Raw genomic sequence first — 15,033 nt, forward strand, 5'->3', positions numbered from 1 at the left:
GTTTCTCGGCGTAAAACGCGTTTTTTGATCAAAGCAAATTAAACACTTCGTGGCAAAGAACACCATGCAATAGCCAACGTGCCGTGCAGCGGTTTTCTTTTGCATGGGACGTCTATGTTATTTTTCTTAGTAACTTGCGTGGTTTTTTTATACCTTTGAAAAAGAAATAATGAAATAATAAAGATTGTTTTGCTTACTATCTTAAACCATGAAAAAGCCTTTCTATACAAATAATCACTTTCGACCGGTCATTATTTATCGACTGAGGGATGGCGTGGGATTTTCGGTTAAAGATAGTAACATTTTGCTGATCCCCCACTTAAATGTTATTTTATTGAATTATTCCCTTCATAGCTATTAATAAATTTCATGATCCCCCTCAATGTCTTCGCACACATGTTCACCCTTCGACATGTATATTTAGTGCTTTTAACGGTCATATGACAGTAATATTTCTAATCATGATGCTGACTTACAGATTAATGAAGCCGCCATGGTGCAGTCTCTTGATCCGTGTCTTCCCGATATCTGATCAGGGCTCTAACAGAAGTTTTCACAGGCGTCCAATAAAGCATAACAGGCGACATAAATTAAAGTGAGGTCCAGGATTCGCCCGAAGGGACAAGCCAGCTTACGGGGTCCGGGGGTACGTTCCCCCAGAAAAGTTTCAAATTTTAGGTGGCCAAAGAATAAGATGTGATTTCATGCATTTTGGGGGGAAGGTGTTACGGAAAATGAGCTGTTTATGATCATAAAATTAGATGTAGCAAGTAGCGCTGTTTCACCATTCTAAATAAAATACTTTTTTCTTCTTGAAAAGTCACAGTCTGTAAGTCTTAATTTATTGTTATATGTTTTTAAATTTCAATGACCAGAACAGGTGGCTACATTCGATTTTACAGCCGGTAGAATTCCGCCGTTCTACTGAGAGCCCCGTGACTAATGTGGTCTGATGTCAGTTGACATAACAGCAACTAACCATCCCAAGTGTTTGGAAACTGCAAAGTTACTTTTTAGAGTGCAAAAAAGCCGTCCACCAAGTCTGTATGGGTATGTGACATTTAGTGATCATCCCTTTCGGGCTCTCAGTTATGACTGATTCCTTCCTCTGGCATCCTAAAAATCCGATGATCCCCCCAAAAATCTCCCCCCACCCCGCTCCAGGGGATAAATACTGACCGGCCCCCAATCTACAATACGACAGAAGTAATTATAAACCTGAAGTCTGATCATTTATGAATCGCTAGTGAGGTCCCAGTCGATAGTTAATGTAAAGTGAATAACATTTTGATTTCACTAGAACAACATTTTTTTTTTGTAAACTCGTGTGTAAGGAGACGGCGAAAACGAAATCCACATTCGCAAGAGTGGAGATTATTCGCGCTGAAATGAACGCAAGCAAGTACAGTAAGGGGCCGACTTAAGGAACACCAGAATTTATTTTGGAACTGCTATTTCAAGAAGGTTACTGTATTTTCTCCATTAATAACCCTTAAAACCTCCTTAGCTTTTGTTTCAAATTTGGCCTGGCTGGGCCAGGCGTATTTTATTTGTTTATTCTTTATATTCCATGGTAATTTTTGTTGCCATTTCTTGAGGTCCTACTTACAAGTAACCGGCTTTTAATCGAGCAAATACGGCAACTGTCGCTTTTCATGGTTAAAGATACTAAGCAAAACAATCTTTATTATTTCAATATGTTTATTTAAAGGTAAAACAAAAATCCACGCAGGTTATTGCGAAAAATAAAATACACGCCCCATGCAAAAGAAAACCACTGCACGGCACGTTGGCTCTTGAATGGTTTTCTTTCCACGAAATGTTTGAGAAACGCGTTTCACGCCGTGATTTTCATTGTAATTTTAAAAATTCGACTTCTCATTTTAGAGAGGAAAATTCATATTTTGGCGAAACAACGTTTCCCCCGTGTTTTCCACTCAGACCCTGTGTTTTCCACCAAACCCTGTGTTTTCCACCAGACCCCGTGTTTTCCACACCCTGCGTTTTCCACACCCCGCGTTTTCCACACTCCGGGACCCCGAACCCCGTACCACGGGACACCGGCCCCGCGTTTTCCACCTAGCCGTCTGACAAGAGATCTTGACACTTGCACTCTCGTGGCTAATTTCTTTTTTTTGTTGTTTTGTTTTGTTTTTTTTTACGGTTAATACTTTTTACGGCTAACGATTACAATTTTCTACATTTTACTCCTAACGGCTTGATAGGCCTAACAGTCAGCCCCATTGAGTCACTATTACGGTTGGTCAAGCCTCCCATCGATATTATATTTTCAATAAATTGTTGTTGTTATTTACTAGCTTAGAAATCCGCCACATCAGACACAAGTAACAATAACAATGGAAAATTTATGGCAAATAAATTTGAATAACAAGATGAGAGTATTAGACGAATGTGATTGGCTGTTTCACGGGAGGAGTATTTATCACGTGATGTAGCTGCGTAGGAGTGTGTGTTTTTTACAGCCCTGTTGAAGACCTTTGCTTTGCAGTTGAAGATCTGTCGATTTGCTCGGCGTGAAAATGGCTTCGGATGGTAAGAAGTTATATTTTATCCTGCAGCTGGGCGGTAGAAATATTTAAGTATTATGGACGTATAATTTATAAGAAATTTTGCGTTGGATGGGTGCTGTTTAATACCCTTCAATTCTATCTTTGATACGTGCGTGTTGTAAGCTTATAAGCTTCTGTGTATACAAAAAAGCAAGGTTGCTCCACACTCCCGTAGCAACGTCAAAGTTACGTATATGTGCTTGATTAACTTGAAAAACTGTGCTGAAATTGTGCACTTTCGATGCTTAGCACGAATCTTGCGTTTGCAAGCTTCACGACCGAGAGATGACAGTGAAAAATAATTGAAACGATCCTTGCTGAGAAATGCGAGTGATCGATATCTCTTCCGAATTAATATGTTATGCTTGTAGACACTAAGGTTACTGGGTTTTTGTAGTTCAGATTCAAGCGATGTTGCGCCTTTTTTGTGAGTTTTAACTTTTCTCTCTTCATAGTTCTTTGGCTTACGTTACTATTTTTTGCTATGACGCATGATTTTGCGGAACCGCAGATTTTTCCGATCTAACGGGAAGTGTGTTAGCACTGAAACTGTAAGAGCTTGGTCTAAAATGAAAGCCTCCTTAATTTTCAAACACTTTTTGGGGTTAAATCCTTTTTTGTAGTTATTGAGTTAAGCTTAATTGTTTGCACAAGAAGTATCGGCAGTTCAAGAGATCGTCAGCCTGCCTTTTCTGACCGTACATGAGAGGCGACTCGCATAAATATTTTCCAAGTGTGGCCGGTAGCCCTGCTTAATTTCCGTGTACATTTCTTCATGCCAAAGTGAAATGAATTACTTTATGTGCCTTTCCATTTTATTTAAAATGCTGTCAAGAATTTGCCTGGGCTTGTTGATACATCATTCAACAAATGACATTTTACAGTGCTCAGCTCAATCAAACTCAATCTGTTGATTGAGTTCGGCAATCAAACCAATCGAACTCAGTCAATCAGATTATGTTCGACTGAGTTCAGTTTAACACAATCCAATGGATTGCATTTGATTATGTTTGGCGATCGAACTCCATTGAACGCAAACCAGTGGATTGCTTCCGATTGTGTTCAGTGAATAAATTCATTTGAGTGAAGGTCATGTTCTGTGGTCTGAAAAACTTAATTTGCATGAAACGCAAGTTATACTTGAGTAACTTACGGTGGCGGAACATAGTGTTTGATAACCTTGTTTTATTCATCTTTTCCTCTAAAACCCTTGATCCTTTGGCTGCAAAAAATGGTAAGATGCAAGTTAACAACATAAACTGTGGGCACAGGCATGTTTTTTTTTTTTTTTTTTTTTACAGTTAAGCTGAAATATTGGTATTGCCATGGCAACGTAAATAAATTTAAACAGGATCACTTTTCTTCATTTTGCATAAAATCTATTCTTTAGATTTTCTTCATTATTTGCATGCAACAAGATTGCAACAATGCTCACATGTTAATGCTATTTGAATAAATAATAGTTAAACGGAGAGATTTTTAATTATCCTTTGTGGAACGATAACTGGATGGTCTAGAATTTCCTCTGCTATGTTTAATTTTTTTTGATACTGTTTAAATAGAATATAAATCCATTCCTCGTCTAATATGTATCCTGTATCAATGCTAGCCATTCCCTCAGAAATTTTCTTCAACCTCTTTACCGTTGCTTGTATCTAAGCGTGAACACGTGACCCTGAAACATGTTCTAATTGGGTGTCAAACGTGGCATGATTGGTCATCAAACATTAGCAGACTGTAACACGAACTTTCACGCTCAAAGTTCAACACACGAAATGGCTGAAAGATTGGACATTGAAGACTTCTTCAGAGAAATTGACCCTGACCTGTGTCAATATGCATACACCTTTCCCAAAAGTGGTTTTACTTCTAGTACAACCTCAAAATATTGGCGGGAGCAAGACTTTCAGAGTCTTTCAGAGCATGAAAGTTTGCATTACTGTCTGCTAAACTTCAAATGTTTGATGACCTATCATGCCATGTTTGACACCCAATTAGAGCATGTTTCGGCATCAGTTGTTCACGTTTAGATGCAAGCGACAGTATTTGACTTTATCTGGTGTAAAAAAAACTGGATAAAGTAAGGAGGTAAGTTATGTATCAAGACTTTGTTGATGGAGGATTATGTGTACCAATAATTGGTAATTGTGGAAGTCCTGGCAAAATCATTTAAACTTGGACGGATTTCTAGATAAATAAATAAACTACTTTTTTCTGGTGTAAAATTCCTATGTGGGTGGATGTGATGTGCTGAGAAAATTTTGGTAGATTTCACCGCAGGAAAGTCAAGAAAATCAAAATCTAAGGTACAGACAGAAACACTGAAGACGTCATTCATTTGGCAGATTACTTTTTAAGACTTGGGGGATATGTATTAACTCTAAACTAGGATGGTTGTAAAATACTATTTCATTATTGCTCAATAGTTCAGTTTGATCGGTTTGTAGTGGACTGGGAGTAAATACGAACATTAGCAAGCACAACATATTAAAGTGCACCGAACCCCCAAATTTTTTTTCACTAAAACGAATCTACTTGTTATTTGAAATACTTCTGTGAAAAAATTTTTGCATTCGGTTAAATCCTTGATTTTCTTGTCCCGACGAAATCTCAAAAATAGCTCCAAAACACCGCCATTTTGTTTCATGACCGACTTTCAGGAGAATGGGCCCAGCGGCTGTTCTGACGTCAATATCTCGCATCCTCTCATTTCCTTCAGGATGGTGTAATACACATTCGAAAAGTGGGCAGAAACGCCTTCCAGAAGTGCTGTCGACTGTTGCAGCAATATCTCAGATTTAAAGAAAGATATTCTGTACAATTTACTTGCGATGATCGGTCAATGGTACAATAAAGACGTAAATGATGGTTGATTTTGTCAAACCGAAACAAGCGAACTGAGTCTGTGAGAACCATTGAAGAACTCTCACTGGAATTAGTTCCACAGACTTTGAAACGCTACTTTCAAAATTTTCTGCTTAAAGCTAACCAGCAATTTGTAGAAATACTACGGACAACCTATATCTTCCAATCCCGCAGTATTTATAAAATAGCTGGCAAAGTTGTGTGATCAATCAAGAAGCGTTACGACAAATAATTTATACTAATATGTAAATAGGTCACAACTGTATGCCGCCAACCAACACTCATTTCTCTTTCAATTTAGATAAAAGTCAAAGATTAATCCTTTAGAAATACATGATAACAACAAAAGTGTTAGACTGACAGAGTTTTTCGAAGGTTTGGAAATCAGCAGTGTGACAAACATTCTGTGCAAATAGTGCAGTGTCGAAAATATGACCGCATAACATTATCTGCAGACCGCTTAGGGAACACATCCTTTTCACTTATCTGACGAATTTCACGCAAACTTTGAGAAAAATTTACATTGGTTATTTGGAGTTACGACTTAAATGTGTGAGAATGTGAAATCGGTAATTGTGTGAAATGTTTCCTTCTGCCTTGCTTTCTGCAGCTTCAAAAATACAGGTCCAAACAGTACGATTTTAAATCAGTCGAAGCCAGTGTTTTGGAGGTCATCAAGTCTCAAAAACTGCAACAATTACGTCGCTCTTATAAACATGAAGCATTCAACAGAAAGTAAAACAAAAACTGGATTTAATAGGACAATCATATCTTGACATAATACATTCTTGCTAAGGACAAATGTAAACGGGCTATAAACACGTGTGGAAATCTTGCATTTAGGTGATGAAATTACCATACAAACAGTCCTTGAGTTTTCTTTCCTGCTTTTCGTTTGCCTGCGCCTCCACTTCGTATCTAGCTTTCCATTCCTAATATAGAAGCAGTTTGTCCGCAAAGAAGTCTTCCCCTTAGTCGCTTGAAATATTGTAAATTTCTCTCAAAGCTCTAAGCAGTGAGTTCACAGTTGTCAAACATGCTCAATCGAAGTTTATTTCGGAGTCTTCCGAATCGAAACTTAACTCTGACTCCAGTGACGAAAAAGAAATGGTTCTGAAACAAAACTTGGACGTTTTAGTCCCAGAATACATTGGAACAATTTGATTAGTTTTGTTTTCCATTTTCTGCAGCAAATACAGAGAGCTGATGAAGGCGCCATTGTGTTTGGTTCCTGGGTAGACGTCATCAGCAACCGCCGCCCCAGAATATGGTCACACAACACTTTAAGCGCTACTTTGAAAGGGCATAGAAAATTGAGGATTCAACCAAATTAAAAAATTTTTTGGCCAAAATGCCTCCAAATAATAAGTGGACTCGTTTTAGTGAAAAAAAAAAATCGGGAGGTTAGGTGCACTTTAAATGAATATTGTGGTCAAATACAGTAAACTAACTAAGCACACTTCAGCAAGATAATCTCTTTAAGGTCATTAAAGCAAGCAATGTGAAATTTTGTTTGTTTGTAAGCGATTAAACCACTTGTATTTTTGTTTTGGTCTTTATTTTATAGATGATGATATTTCCCGTGGTTGTTGCGACTATGTACTGACAATTTTTTCAGTCCTCATTTTTATTTGTACTTTGCCTTTCTCCCTGTGCTTTTGTTTGAAGGTAATGTCTATAATAATATTATTGTTGTTTTGTTAACCTGGCTCCCTATTTCCTGATAGTTTTTTTGAATGATGATGTGGTAATAAATGAATGAAGTCAGTGCTCACTGAGCACTTTTCGCTCTAACTATTGACGAGCAGTATAACCTTGTGTAAGTCCTCATGTAAGGTGACCAAACACAGTTTTTGATGCCTGAGCTTTATTCACCCTTTTTTCTAAAACCCCTGATCCTTTGGTTGCAAAAATGGCAAGATGCAAGTTAACAAAACAGAGTTTGTGTGTTGGTAGTTTAACTGACACATGCGCTGTTGCCAGGGGAACATAAATACATGCAATGTCAACAATTTTTCAGTTTTTCATTCTATCAAGAAATCACGTCCATAGATCAATTTGTTATGCCAAATTTAGCAAATATGTGAAGTTTCATAAGAATCTGTTGCAAAGTCATGAAAATATGCAACCCCTAAACTTGCCAATTTTTACTAAGAACTCTAGGCGACGGGACAAGCATTGCCCAGCATTTTTTCTGCCCTTTTATCATACACTGATGCCCACCTCTGTGTATTGGTGATTGCAGGGGAATTTTAAGAAGTCAAATGCCTTATTCATTTACCAATAGGTAGTTCAGTAACTAACTATTGATCAATTTGACACGGTCCAGCTTGCTTGACTAAAATATTTCATTTAGATAGTACAAGAATATGAAAGAGCAGTTATATTCCGTCTTGGTCGATTGTTGTCTGGAGGAGCTAAAGGACCAGGTAACACTTTACTGTTTACGCCTTTCATAATTTATATTACTACTTTCTCTGTTCTGTCCAGTAGCCCAGGGGCTAGTGAATTATGTTGTTGGGCTAGTGGTTTCTATCCTCTGCTTGCCCAGTGGGTATGTGTGTATTTCTTTAGGAGGGGGAAGAGGGGGGGGGGGGGGGCAGATTTTGGGGTACAGATTTTTGTATTTATTTAATATGGAATTAGTTAATCATGCTAGTAAGGAATTTTTTTGAGTTACTGAGATTGACTTTCAGGCCAGTACGTCAAAATTGATTTGCTTTGCACCCTGATGTTGGAATGGAGTAGTTTGATGTTTTGATTGTCAAGAAGCCAATCCTGAAGTACTTGTAGTGAAGTGATTACTTTCCCTTTCTGGACAGATATTTTCCATAAGTTTGCCTTCGCAGTACAATTGATCAGCAAGCCATGTATGAACTGCTCATTCATTGTTAGTCCCTGTTCAGTCAAATTACTACATCAGAAGAGCAAATTAGTAGGGTTTTGAATACAGCAGATTTCTTGTAAGGGAGAAGGATACTGGGAAAATTGTCAAATTCAAGTGTCATTAACACTGTTTTGTCAGGCATTTTTTCCCTGGTTCTTCAGCTCTTTCTTGTCTGATTTTGTGACTATGATGTATTTGTAGGGTTGTTTTTCATTTTGCCCTGCATTGACTCCTATCAGAAAGTGGATTTGAGGACAGTGTCATTTGATGTTCCACCACAGGAGGTACTAACAGATTTAGGTTATGTTAAATCAATCTGTAGGCTGTGTTCTGTGGTAGCCTTGATAACAAGCAAGCGGCTATCTTTATCTTCAGATTCTGACCAAAGACAGCGTGACTGTGGCAGTAGATGCTGTTGTTTACTTCAGAATCAGTGACCCCACTATGTCAGTCACCAATGTGGAAAAGGTTGATCAGTCAACTCGCCTGCTAGCTCAGACAACATTGCGAAACTTTCTGGGCACCAAAAACCTGAGTGAAATTTTAGCAGACCGTGAAGAAATCAGCCATGCCATGCAGGTATGAATAATGATACAATGAACATTGCTCTTAAAGTGTAATAACTTGGAGGTTGATGTAAATTGATGATATATTATTTAGTATAGATAGTTATCTGTTCTGTATACTGTCAAATACAGACTTTGTGGATTTACGATCACAAGTGTTTATTTTGAGATCTCCCTTATGAGGTCAATTTCTGAACAATCAGGGTAGACATTAGGATCTAACCTGGGTTTTACTTTAGGCATTCTTATTTGTTTTGGTGGTGAGAGGGTGAAAAACTAAGGAATGCCATCATATATTTATTTGAGCAGTCCACAGTAAAAAGTCAGGAATCTGGACTTTTTTTGATTGTTCATAAAACAAAATACAATATTCAGTATTGCTCTGATTGGTTCCCTAAGTAAGTAAGGAGGGAAGGAAAGAAGGAAGGAAGGAAGGAAGGAAGGAAGGAAGGAAGGGAGGAAGGGAGGAAGGGAGGGAGGGAGGAAGGAAGGGAAGGGAGGGAAGTACAATGAAACCTGTATTAATCGGACCTCATATTAAGCAGACCCCCTCTATTAAGCGGACACTAGCTTGAGTCCCTAAATTTCCTTCCCACATTTACTGTAAAATAAACCTGCATTGAGTGGACACCTCTGTTAAGCGGACATGGACTCCAATATTAAGCCATTTTGTTTCACAAAACCTGCAATAAGCGGACACTTCAAGGGCATTTGGCCTCTGAAAGTTCAGCTGAGACTCCTTTAACATTGTTCAGCAATGCTATTTTAAAGCTAAATGATTATTCCAGATTGCTGCATTGACTGACTGCACATTGTGCTATGAGCAGTCTTTAATCTCACACTGTGTTACACTGTGCTACAAAAGGGTTAATAATCAGCTATTATTGCACAACATATTGAAACCTGTTTTGAGCAGACACCAGCTGTATTTAGCAGACACTAATGAGGATCCCAAGGGTGTTCGCTTAATACAGGTTTCACTGTATGAAGAGTAATGTTTTCTTGATGTTGTTATTGTAACTTGTTGTTGCAGTCCTCGCTGGATACTGCTACTGATCCTTGGGGGGTGAAAGTGGAACGTGTGGAAGTGTAAGTGTCACAGACAGTGGTAATAGGGAGTTAAAGCAAATCGCTATGGCTGGCGCTGATATGGCTGCCGGAAGTAAATTTCCCCCAAAATGAGACATTGCACATGTACGTCAGTCGCATCCAGCCGTAGCGTGAAATCTGACTGAGTGAGTCGGGATGTTTTGCCGTAGTGGCTACTACGTCGGGTCTATTTTGCTTCTGTGGCCCTTTTCAACGGACTTCTCGGCATTTTAAGAATTGCATTGGATACTATATCCTTAAAACTCAATTTAAGTCAAAGATTGTGTCAAGGTTGCCTCTCATAAGCTTGTAAATCCGTATCCTGAATTTACGATAAGTTTTAGCAAAGGTGTTGGAATGGCAAAGCGAATCTAGTGAAATATTCGTGTTGAGCACAAGGTTGTTTTTCTTCGGTTAAGTTTGCTTTGAGGGTTTAGTGAAGATGTTTTTTATCTGGATAACTATATGATGCTCTTTTGCTTCTTTGAGTATTGATATATTTGTGTTCTTCACTCGATATTCTTTGAGACATTTGTCTCTGAAATCACATATTTCATCCATCAAATTGTTATGGTACAAAGTGTATGGCATTCACTTTCGCTCAGAAATAACCTGTTCTGGCGTCCGACCAAATAACAGTCATCGTCCTTTGAGCGAAGCCATTTGGCTGTGAGAAACTAAATGAAAGAGATTTTAAACTCCTTAGCCGATGTTTCTCTCATCTTTGTATTTCGCTTTACGCGCTAAACTTAAAATTTGGCAGACCACTGAGACGTACTCTCCCCAGACCTTTTCAGACACGGCAGCCGTAGTAGCAGCAGCCATAGTGATTTGCTTAAACTCCCTAATAAGTTTGCACAACCAAGTGACTGACTATTAAACAACTTGTGATTTGATTGGCTGTACATGATGATGATTATAAATAGCGGTTTTAGTTAAACATGTAGCTTGTTACTATTGATGGTGTAGTAAAGTTTGATAGACATGCTGTTTTTGACAGATTCTTATCAAAAACTCCATAAGTCTCCAAGTTTTATTTGATTCATAAGAAAAAGTAGTAATGCACACTTGGGATTATTCTGGACATTCTCATGCCTTGGTCTGCTCTTGGAGACTGGAGTTAGCCATCAAATGATACTTGTTTTCCTGAGTGAGAATTTTAAAACACATATTTGTTTCAAGAATGATGTTTTCTTATTGTGTAGTTCCAGAAAATATCCATACCCCCACCACAGAGGGAATTTCACACAAGTTCCCCCTCCTTCCCAGAATTTCCATTTTTTGAGCACAAAAATCCCCCACCCCTTCAGAATTTCCACAAGTTTTATGTATACCACCCATACCCTCTGGAAAAAATAGTTTTGGCAAGAAAGTGTGTTAAAGTTAAAGTTAACACTCCAAACACTTAGCTGTCTGCATTCCATGTCACTGCTGTTTATTCTCGAGTGATCGTAGCATCTGAAGATACACACAGAGAAAACATACAGCAGTTTATTTAAACATGCTTTAAAAGAAAATAGATAAAATGGTAACTTGTCAAATTACCTTCCTAAACGACTAAGTCTCTTTGTAAATGTGGTACAATTTCTGTTGAAGGACTGATGAGTGTGGATGAAATTGACACCATACTTTTAATCGAGAACACAATTGCCGACACACTCGCAACAAAAGCCAATTTTACAGCAAAATTACATACAAATGGACAGAGATAAACAAGAATAAGAAATTCTCAAGGTTATGAAATCTTAACATCATTTCTACCTTTGTAAAGAAATTCATTTTCACGAAAGAAATTGACTGCCACTTGACAGCTTCCAAGACCGATGTGAAAACAAACTAGGCTTGTCACCAGTGCTTTTTGGTCTACATGGTGACTCCAATGTAGACTGGTAACAAGTAATGTTGGCCATTTCCACATAACGGCACGTTCTTCGCTAGCTTCCAAAGTGCTTTTTGAAGAAAGAAAATTTATTTCAAATATAATGCGATTCAAATACAAGTATTCAAGCTACTATTTTTCACATGAAAGATCTACTTAGTAGGTAAGAAAGGATTTTTGAACAGCTAGATCGATACTTGAATCCATATTGAATCAAAGGGCATCTGGAAACGAAATCGACCATCCAACCCCCCTCCCCTCCAGAATTTCTTGGGTCTTTGATCCCCACCCCTTCGGAATTTCCAATACTCTTCGTGGTAGGGGTATGGATATTTTCTGGAACCACACATTAACTCTTTGGGTGGTGATATTTTATGTGACCCCATCCCCTTGCTGTGTGGCCTTCTTTCACAAGGACATTTGATCTACGGCTGCACTCCTCATTCAACTCTCTTTGTTCTATTTTTGCATCAATTGGCCAATTCCCCCTATGGGTTGGGCCTGCAGGGAATCATGGTACTTGTATTACTCACCTTGGACTGGATATTTATTTTGATGAATACAACTACCATGATGTCCCTCAGGCTCGTCTCATAGAGGGTATTGGTCATAAAGATTTTCAGGGTTTGTGCGTCACAATTATGCACTGGAAAAACAAGTTCATCACATCTAACCCTTTTCAGTTCCTTTGTATGCCATCTGGTAGCCTCCTTCTAAGCATAAAGGTTGTGTATCATTTTGAAAAAACTAGGCATTTGTGGTGGAAAGATAAACAACAGAAAGTCCTACATTCAATTTCTCAGCTGACAGTTGTATTGTCTCTTATGTCTTTAGGAAGGATGTGCGTCTCCCACAACAGCTCCAGAGAGCCATGGCAGCTGAGGCTGAAGCCACCCGTGATGCACGTGCTAAGGTAGGTCTGTTAACAAGCAGTTGATTTCACATTAAATATTGGGATTACACACTCCTGCCTAGTCACTACTACTAGTTTATTTCATTTCGAACATTGTCTATGTTTCATTTGTGGGCTAATGGAGAGATAGTGGTTTCTGATGTCCTTGTGATTAACTCCAAGTTGTTTCTTACCATTATTCCAGGTCATTGCTGCTGAGGGTGAGATGAATGCCTCTCGTGCTCTGAAGGAAGCTGCTGACATCATTTCTGAGTCTCCTTCTGCTCTTCAGCTGCGATACCTCCAAACGCTGACATCCATCTCAGCTGAGAAAAATTCCACTATCATCTTCCCTCTTCCTGTTGATTTCCTTAGTAGATTTTTGCCAAACAAGTGACTAGACGGCCAAAAGGGGACAAACAAGGAACGCTATACTGAGTCACCAATGACAGAAGTTAGTGTTCTTTAAAATGAAGCTGCTTCTAATGACACTTGCATGTATAACTTAGCTTGTACAGTAATTTTTTGTTCAAAGTTTTAAGATTGTCGCCCAGTTGTTTGACAACTATTTAAGTTGATTAACCCTATTTAGCCTGGGCTTCTTGTTTTGTTCATGCACTTAGTCCAAGGGAGGTGGGGGCACAAACCCATGCATCCTCAAAAGAATTCTCTCAATGGTAGTGAAACTTGTAAGGTTTTTTAAAAATTCATGCCTGTTACTGAAGTGATAATCACATGCTGTTTATAACACCACAGAATGCCAAAATTATGTCACACTTTTTCAAATGTCCACCATCTTGGATTTCAAATCTTTTTGAAATTAGTCAAGAACAGCTCCCAAATGGGTTCAAAAAATCTGGCAAATATCAGGATAAAAGAACTGCAGAGAATTTGTTATTTGTCGTCATAATATCAAAATTTTGACAAAAGCAAACTTTTAAGCACATGGAAAATATTTCATTTTGGTGAAACACTCTCTTAAACCATGGATGCTAGTACCTTGGAAACATCAAGTTAGGTGACCAAAAGCCAAGGCAGACACTTTGTACACACCCTCCCCCTCCTCCCCCCTCAGGCTAAATATGGTGAAGTATTTTATTACTGGTACTGGTACTGGTAATGTTTTGTGGCAGTGTCATTCCTAATCCTCTTTAAAGTGAGCCATATGTTGAACAATGTTTGTAACATGTCAGCAATCATGTGGAAACCTTTTAACTAGGTGATGTGCTTCTGTCTAATGTGCTAGAGGAAACTTTGTACATGTACTTGATTGCAAGTTGGTCATGTTGATGTTTCATCTAAAGTTACCCTAATTATGGCCCCAACGATTCCAATTCCACCATCCTTGGTTCACAGAGGAATTTGCATGTGGGTTTGCGGGTGGAGCTCAAGTGCACAACTCCAATGAGGTTTATCAACTCAGTTTTTGTAGTTTTTTGTATCAAAGGCAAACAGGAATTTAAAAATAATGCAAGATGTATGTATTTTAAAAACTGAAAGATAAATTGCCTTTGATGTTGATGCTGCACCCTTGGGCTGACCTGTTATTGGGACAGGAAAGTTGTCAAATACCCAGAGGGGGAGGGGCTGTGAAGGGGCTTGGAATTCACAGAGCCATTAGCAGATCAGCAGCAAGTTCATTAAATGAAGGCAGAGGCTGTAGATAGTTGGCACGACTGTATGCTTATGTATAAAGATGCCAGATTTTACAAAGTCCTTGAGAAAGTAAGGAAAATAATAATATGGATATCAATTTTGTCAAAACGATGCATTACCTTTTCTGCTTGAGCATTAGTTATTCAGGATCAGGTTGTTATTTAGCATGGTACTAAGTGCATTGATAAGTGATTGTATGAAGTAGATTTACTATTTACATATGGCTCATGAAGACAGACTGTATGAAAAGTCCCACATTTTGTCTGAAGTCCAGTCATATGTCTAGTATCTGGATGGAGTGACATTAATATCCAAGAAGGATAATGATGCAAGTAGTAGTCTGTAGCAGTCACTAGGACTATGTGTAATGTTATAATGATCTTCAATTTTACAATACCTGAAAGTGTTTTCTTAAAATAACTATTTAATAATGAGCATCTTAAAATTAATGTTGGTATAACCACCCTTGTAACAGGGAACTTTTCGGAAACACAGTAGTACAGTTACGAAAGCTTTTGATATTTAACATGTAGAACATTATACCAGTGTATCACATTAAAGTTGAGAAAATTGTTTATATGTCATCATTCTCAAATGTGTAGCTCCAGAAAATATCCATACCTCCCCCA

At 38.3% G+C, this 15,033-nt stretch overlaps 1 protein-coding gene across 1 annotated transcript; it reads left to right on the forward strand.

Annotated features, from left to right (window-relative positions):
- The first annotated feature begins 2,454 nt into the window (after positions 1 to 2,454).
- Positions 2,455 to 14,977, forward strand: LOC145485045 (mechanosensory protein 2-like). The gene is made up of 8 exons (XM_081463699.1): positions 2,455 to 2,553; positions 7,003 to 7,103; positions 7,792 to 7,864; positions 8,524 to 8,606; positions 8,698 to 8,901; positions 9,922 to 9,977; positions 12,691 to 12,769; positions 12,954 to 14,977. The coding sequence occupies exons 1-8, from the start codon at positions 2,541 to 2,543 to the stop codon at positions 13,143 to 13,145; spliced, it is 801 nt and encodes a 266-aa protein (XP_081319825.1). The 5' UTR covers positions 2,455 to 2,540; the 3' UTR covers positions 13,146 to 14,977.
- Positions 14,978 to 15,033: the final 56 nt, after the last annotated feature.

The sequence above is a fragment of the Orbicella franksi genome, chromosome 1 (genome assembly GCF_964199315.1).
Source record: "Orbicella franksi chromosome 1, jaOrbFran1.1, whole genome shotgun sequence".
Lineage (NCBI taxonomy): Eukaryota > Metazoa > Cnidaria > Anthozoa > Scleractinia > Merulinidae > Orbicella > Orbicella franksi.

Bases quoted from the DNA above. Each gene is read 5' to 3' on its own strand.
- LOC145485045 (XM_081463699.1), top strand. The intron at 7,865-8,523 runs GTAACACTTTAC...ATGTATTTGTAG, and splicing joins TGGAGGAGCTAAAGGACCAG to GGTTGTTTTTCATTTTGCCC. The intron at 9,978-12,690 runs GTAAGTGTCACA...TTATGTCTTTAG, and splicing joins AAAGTGGAACGTGTGGAAGT to GAAGGATGTGCGTCTCCCAC.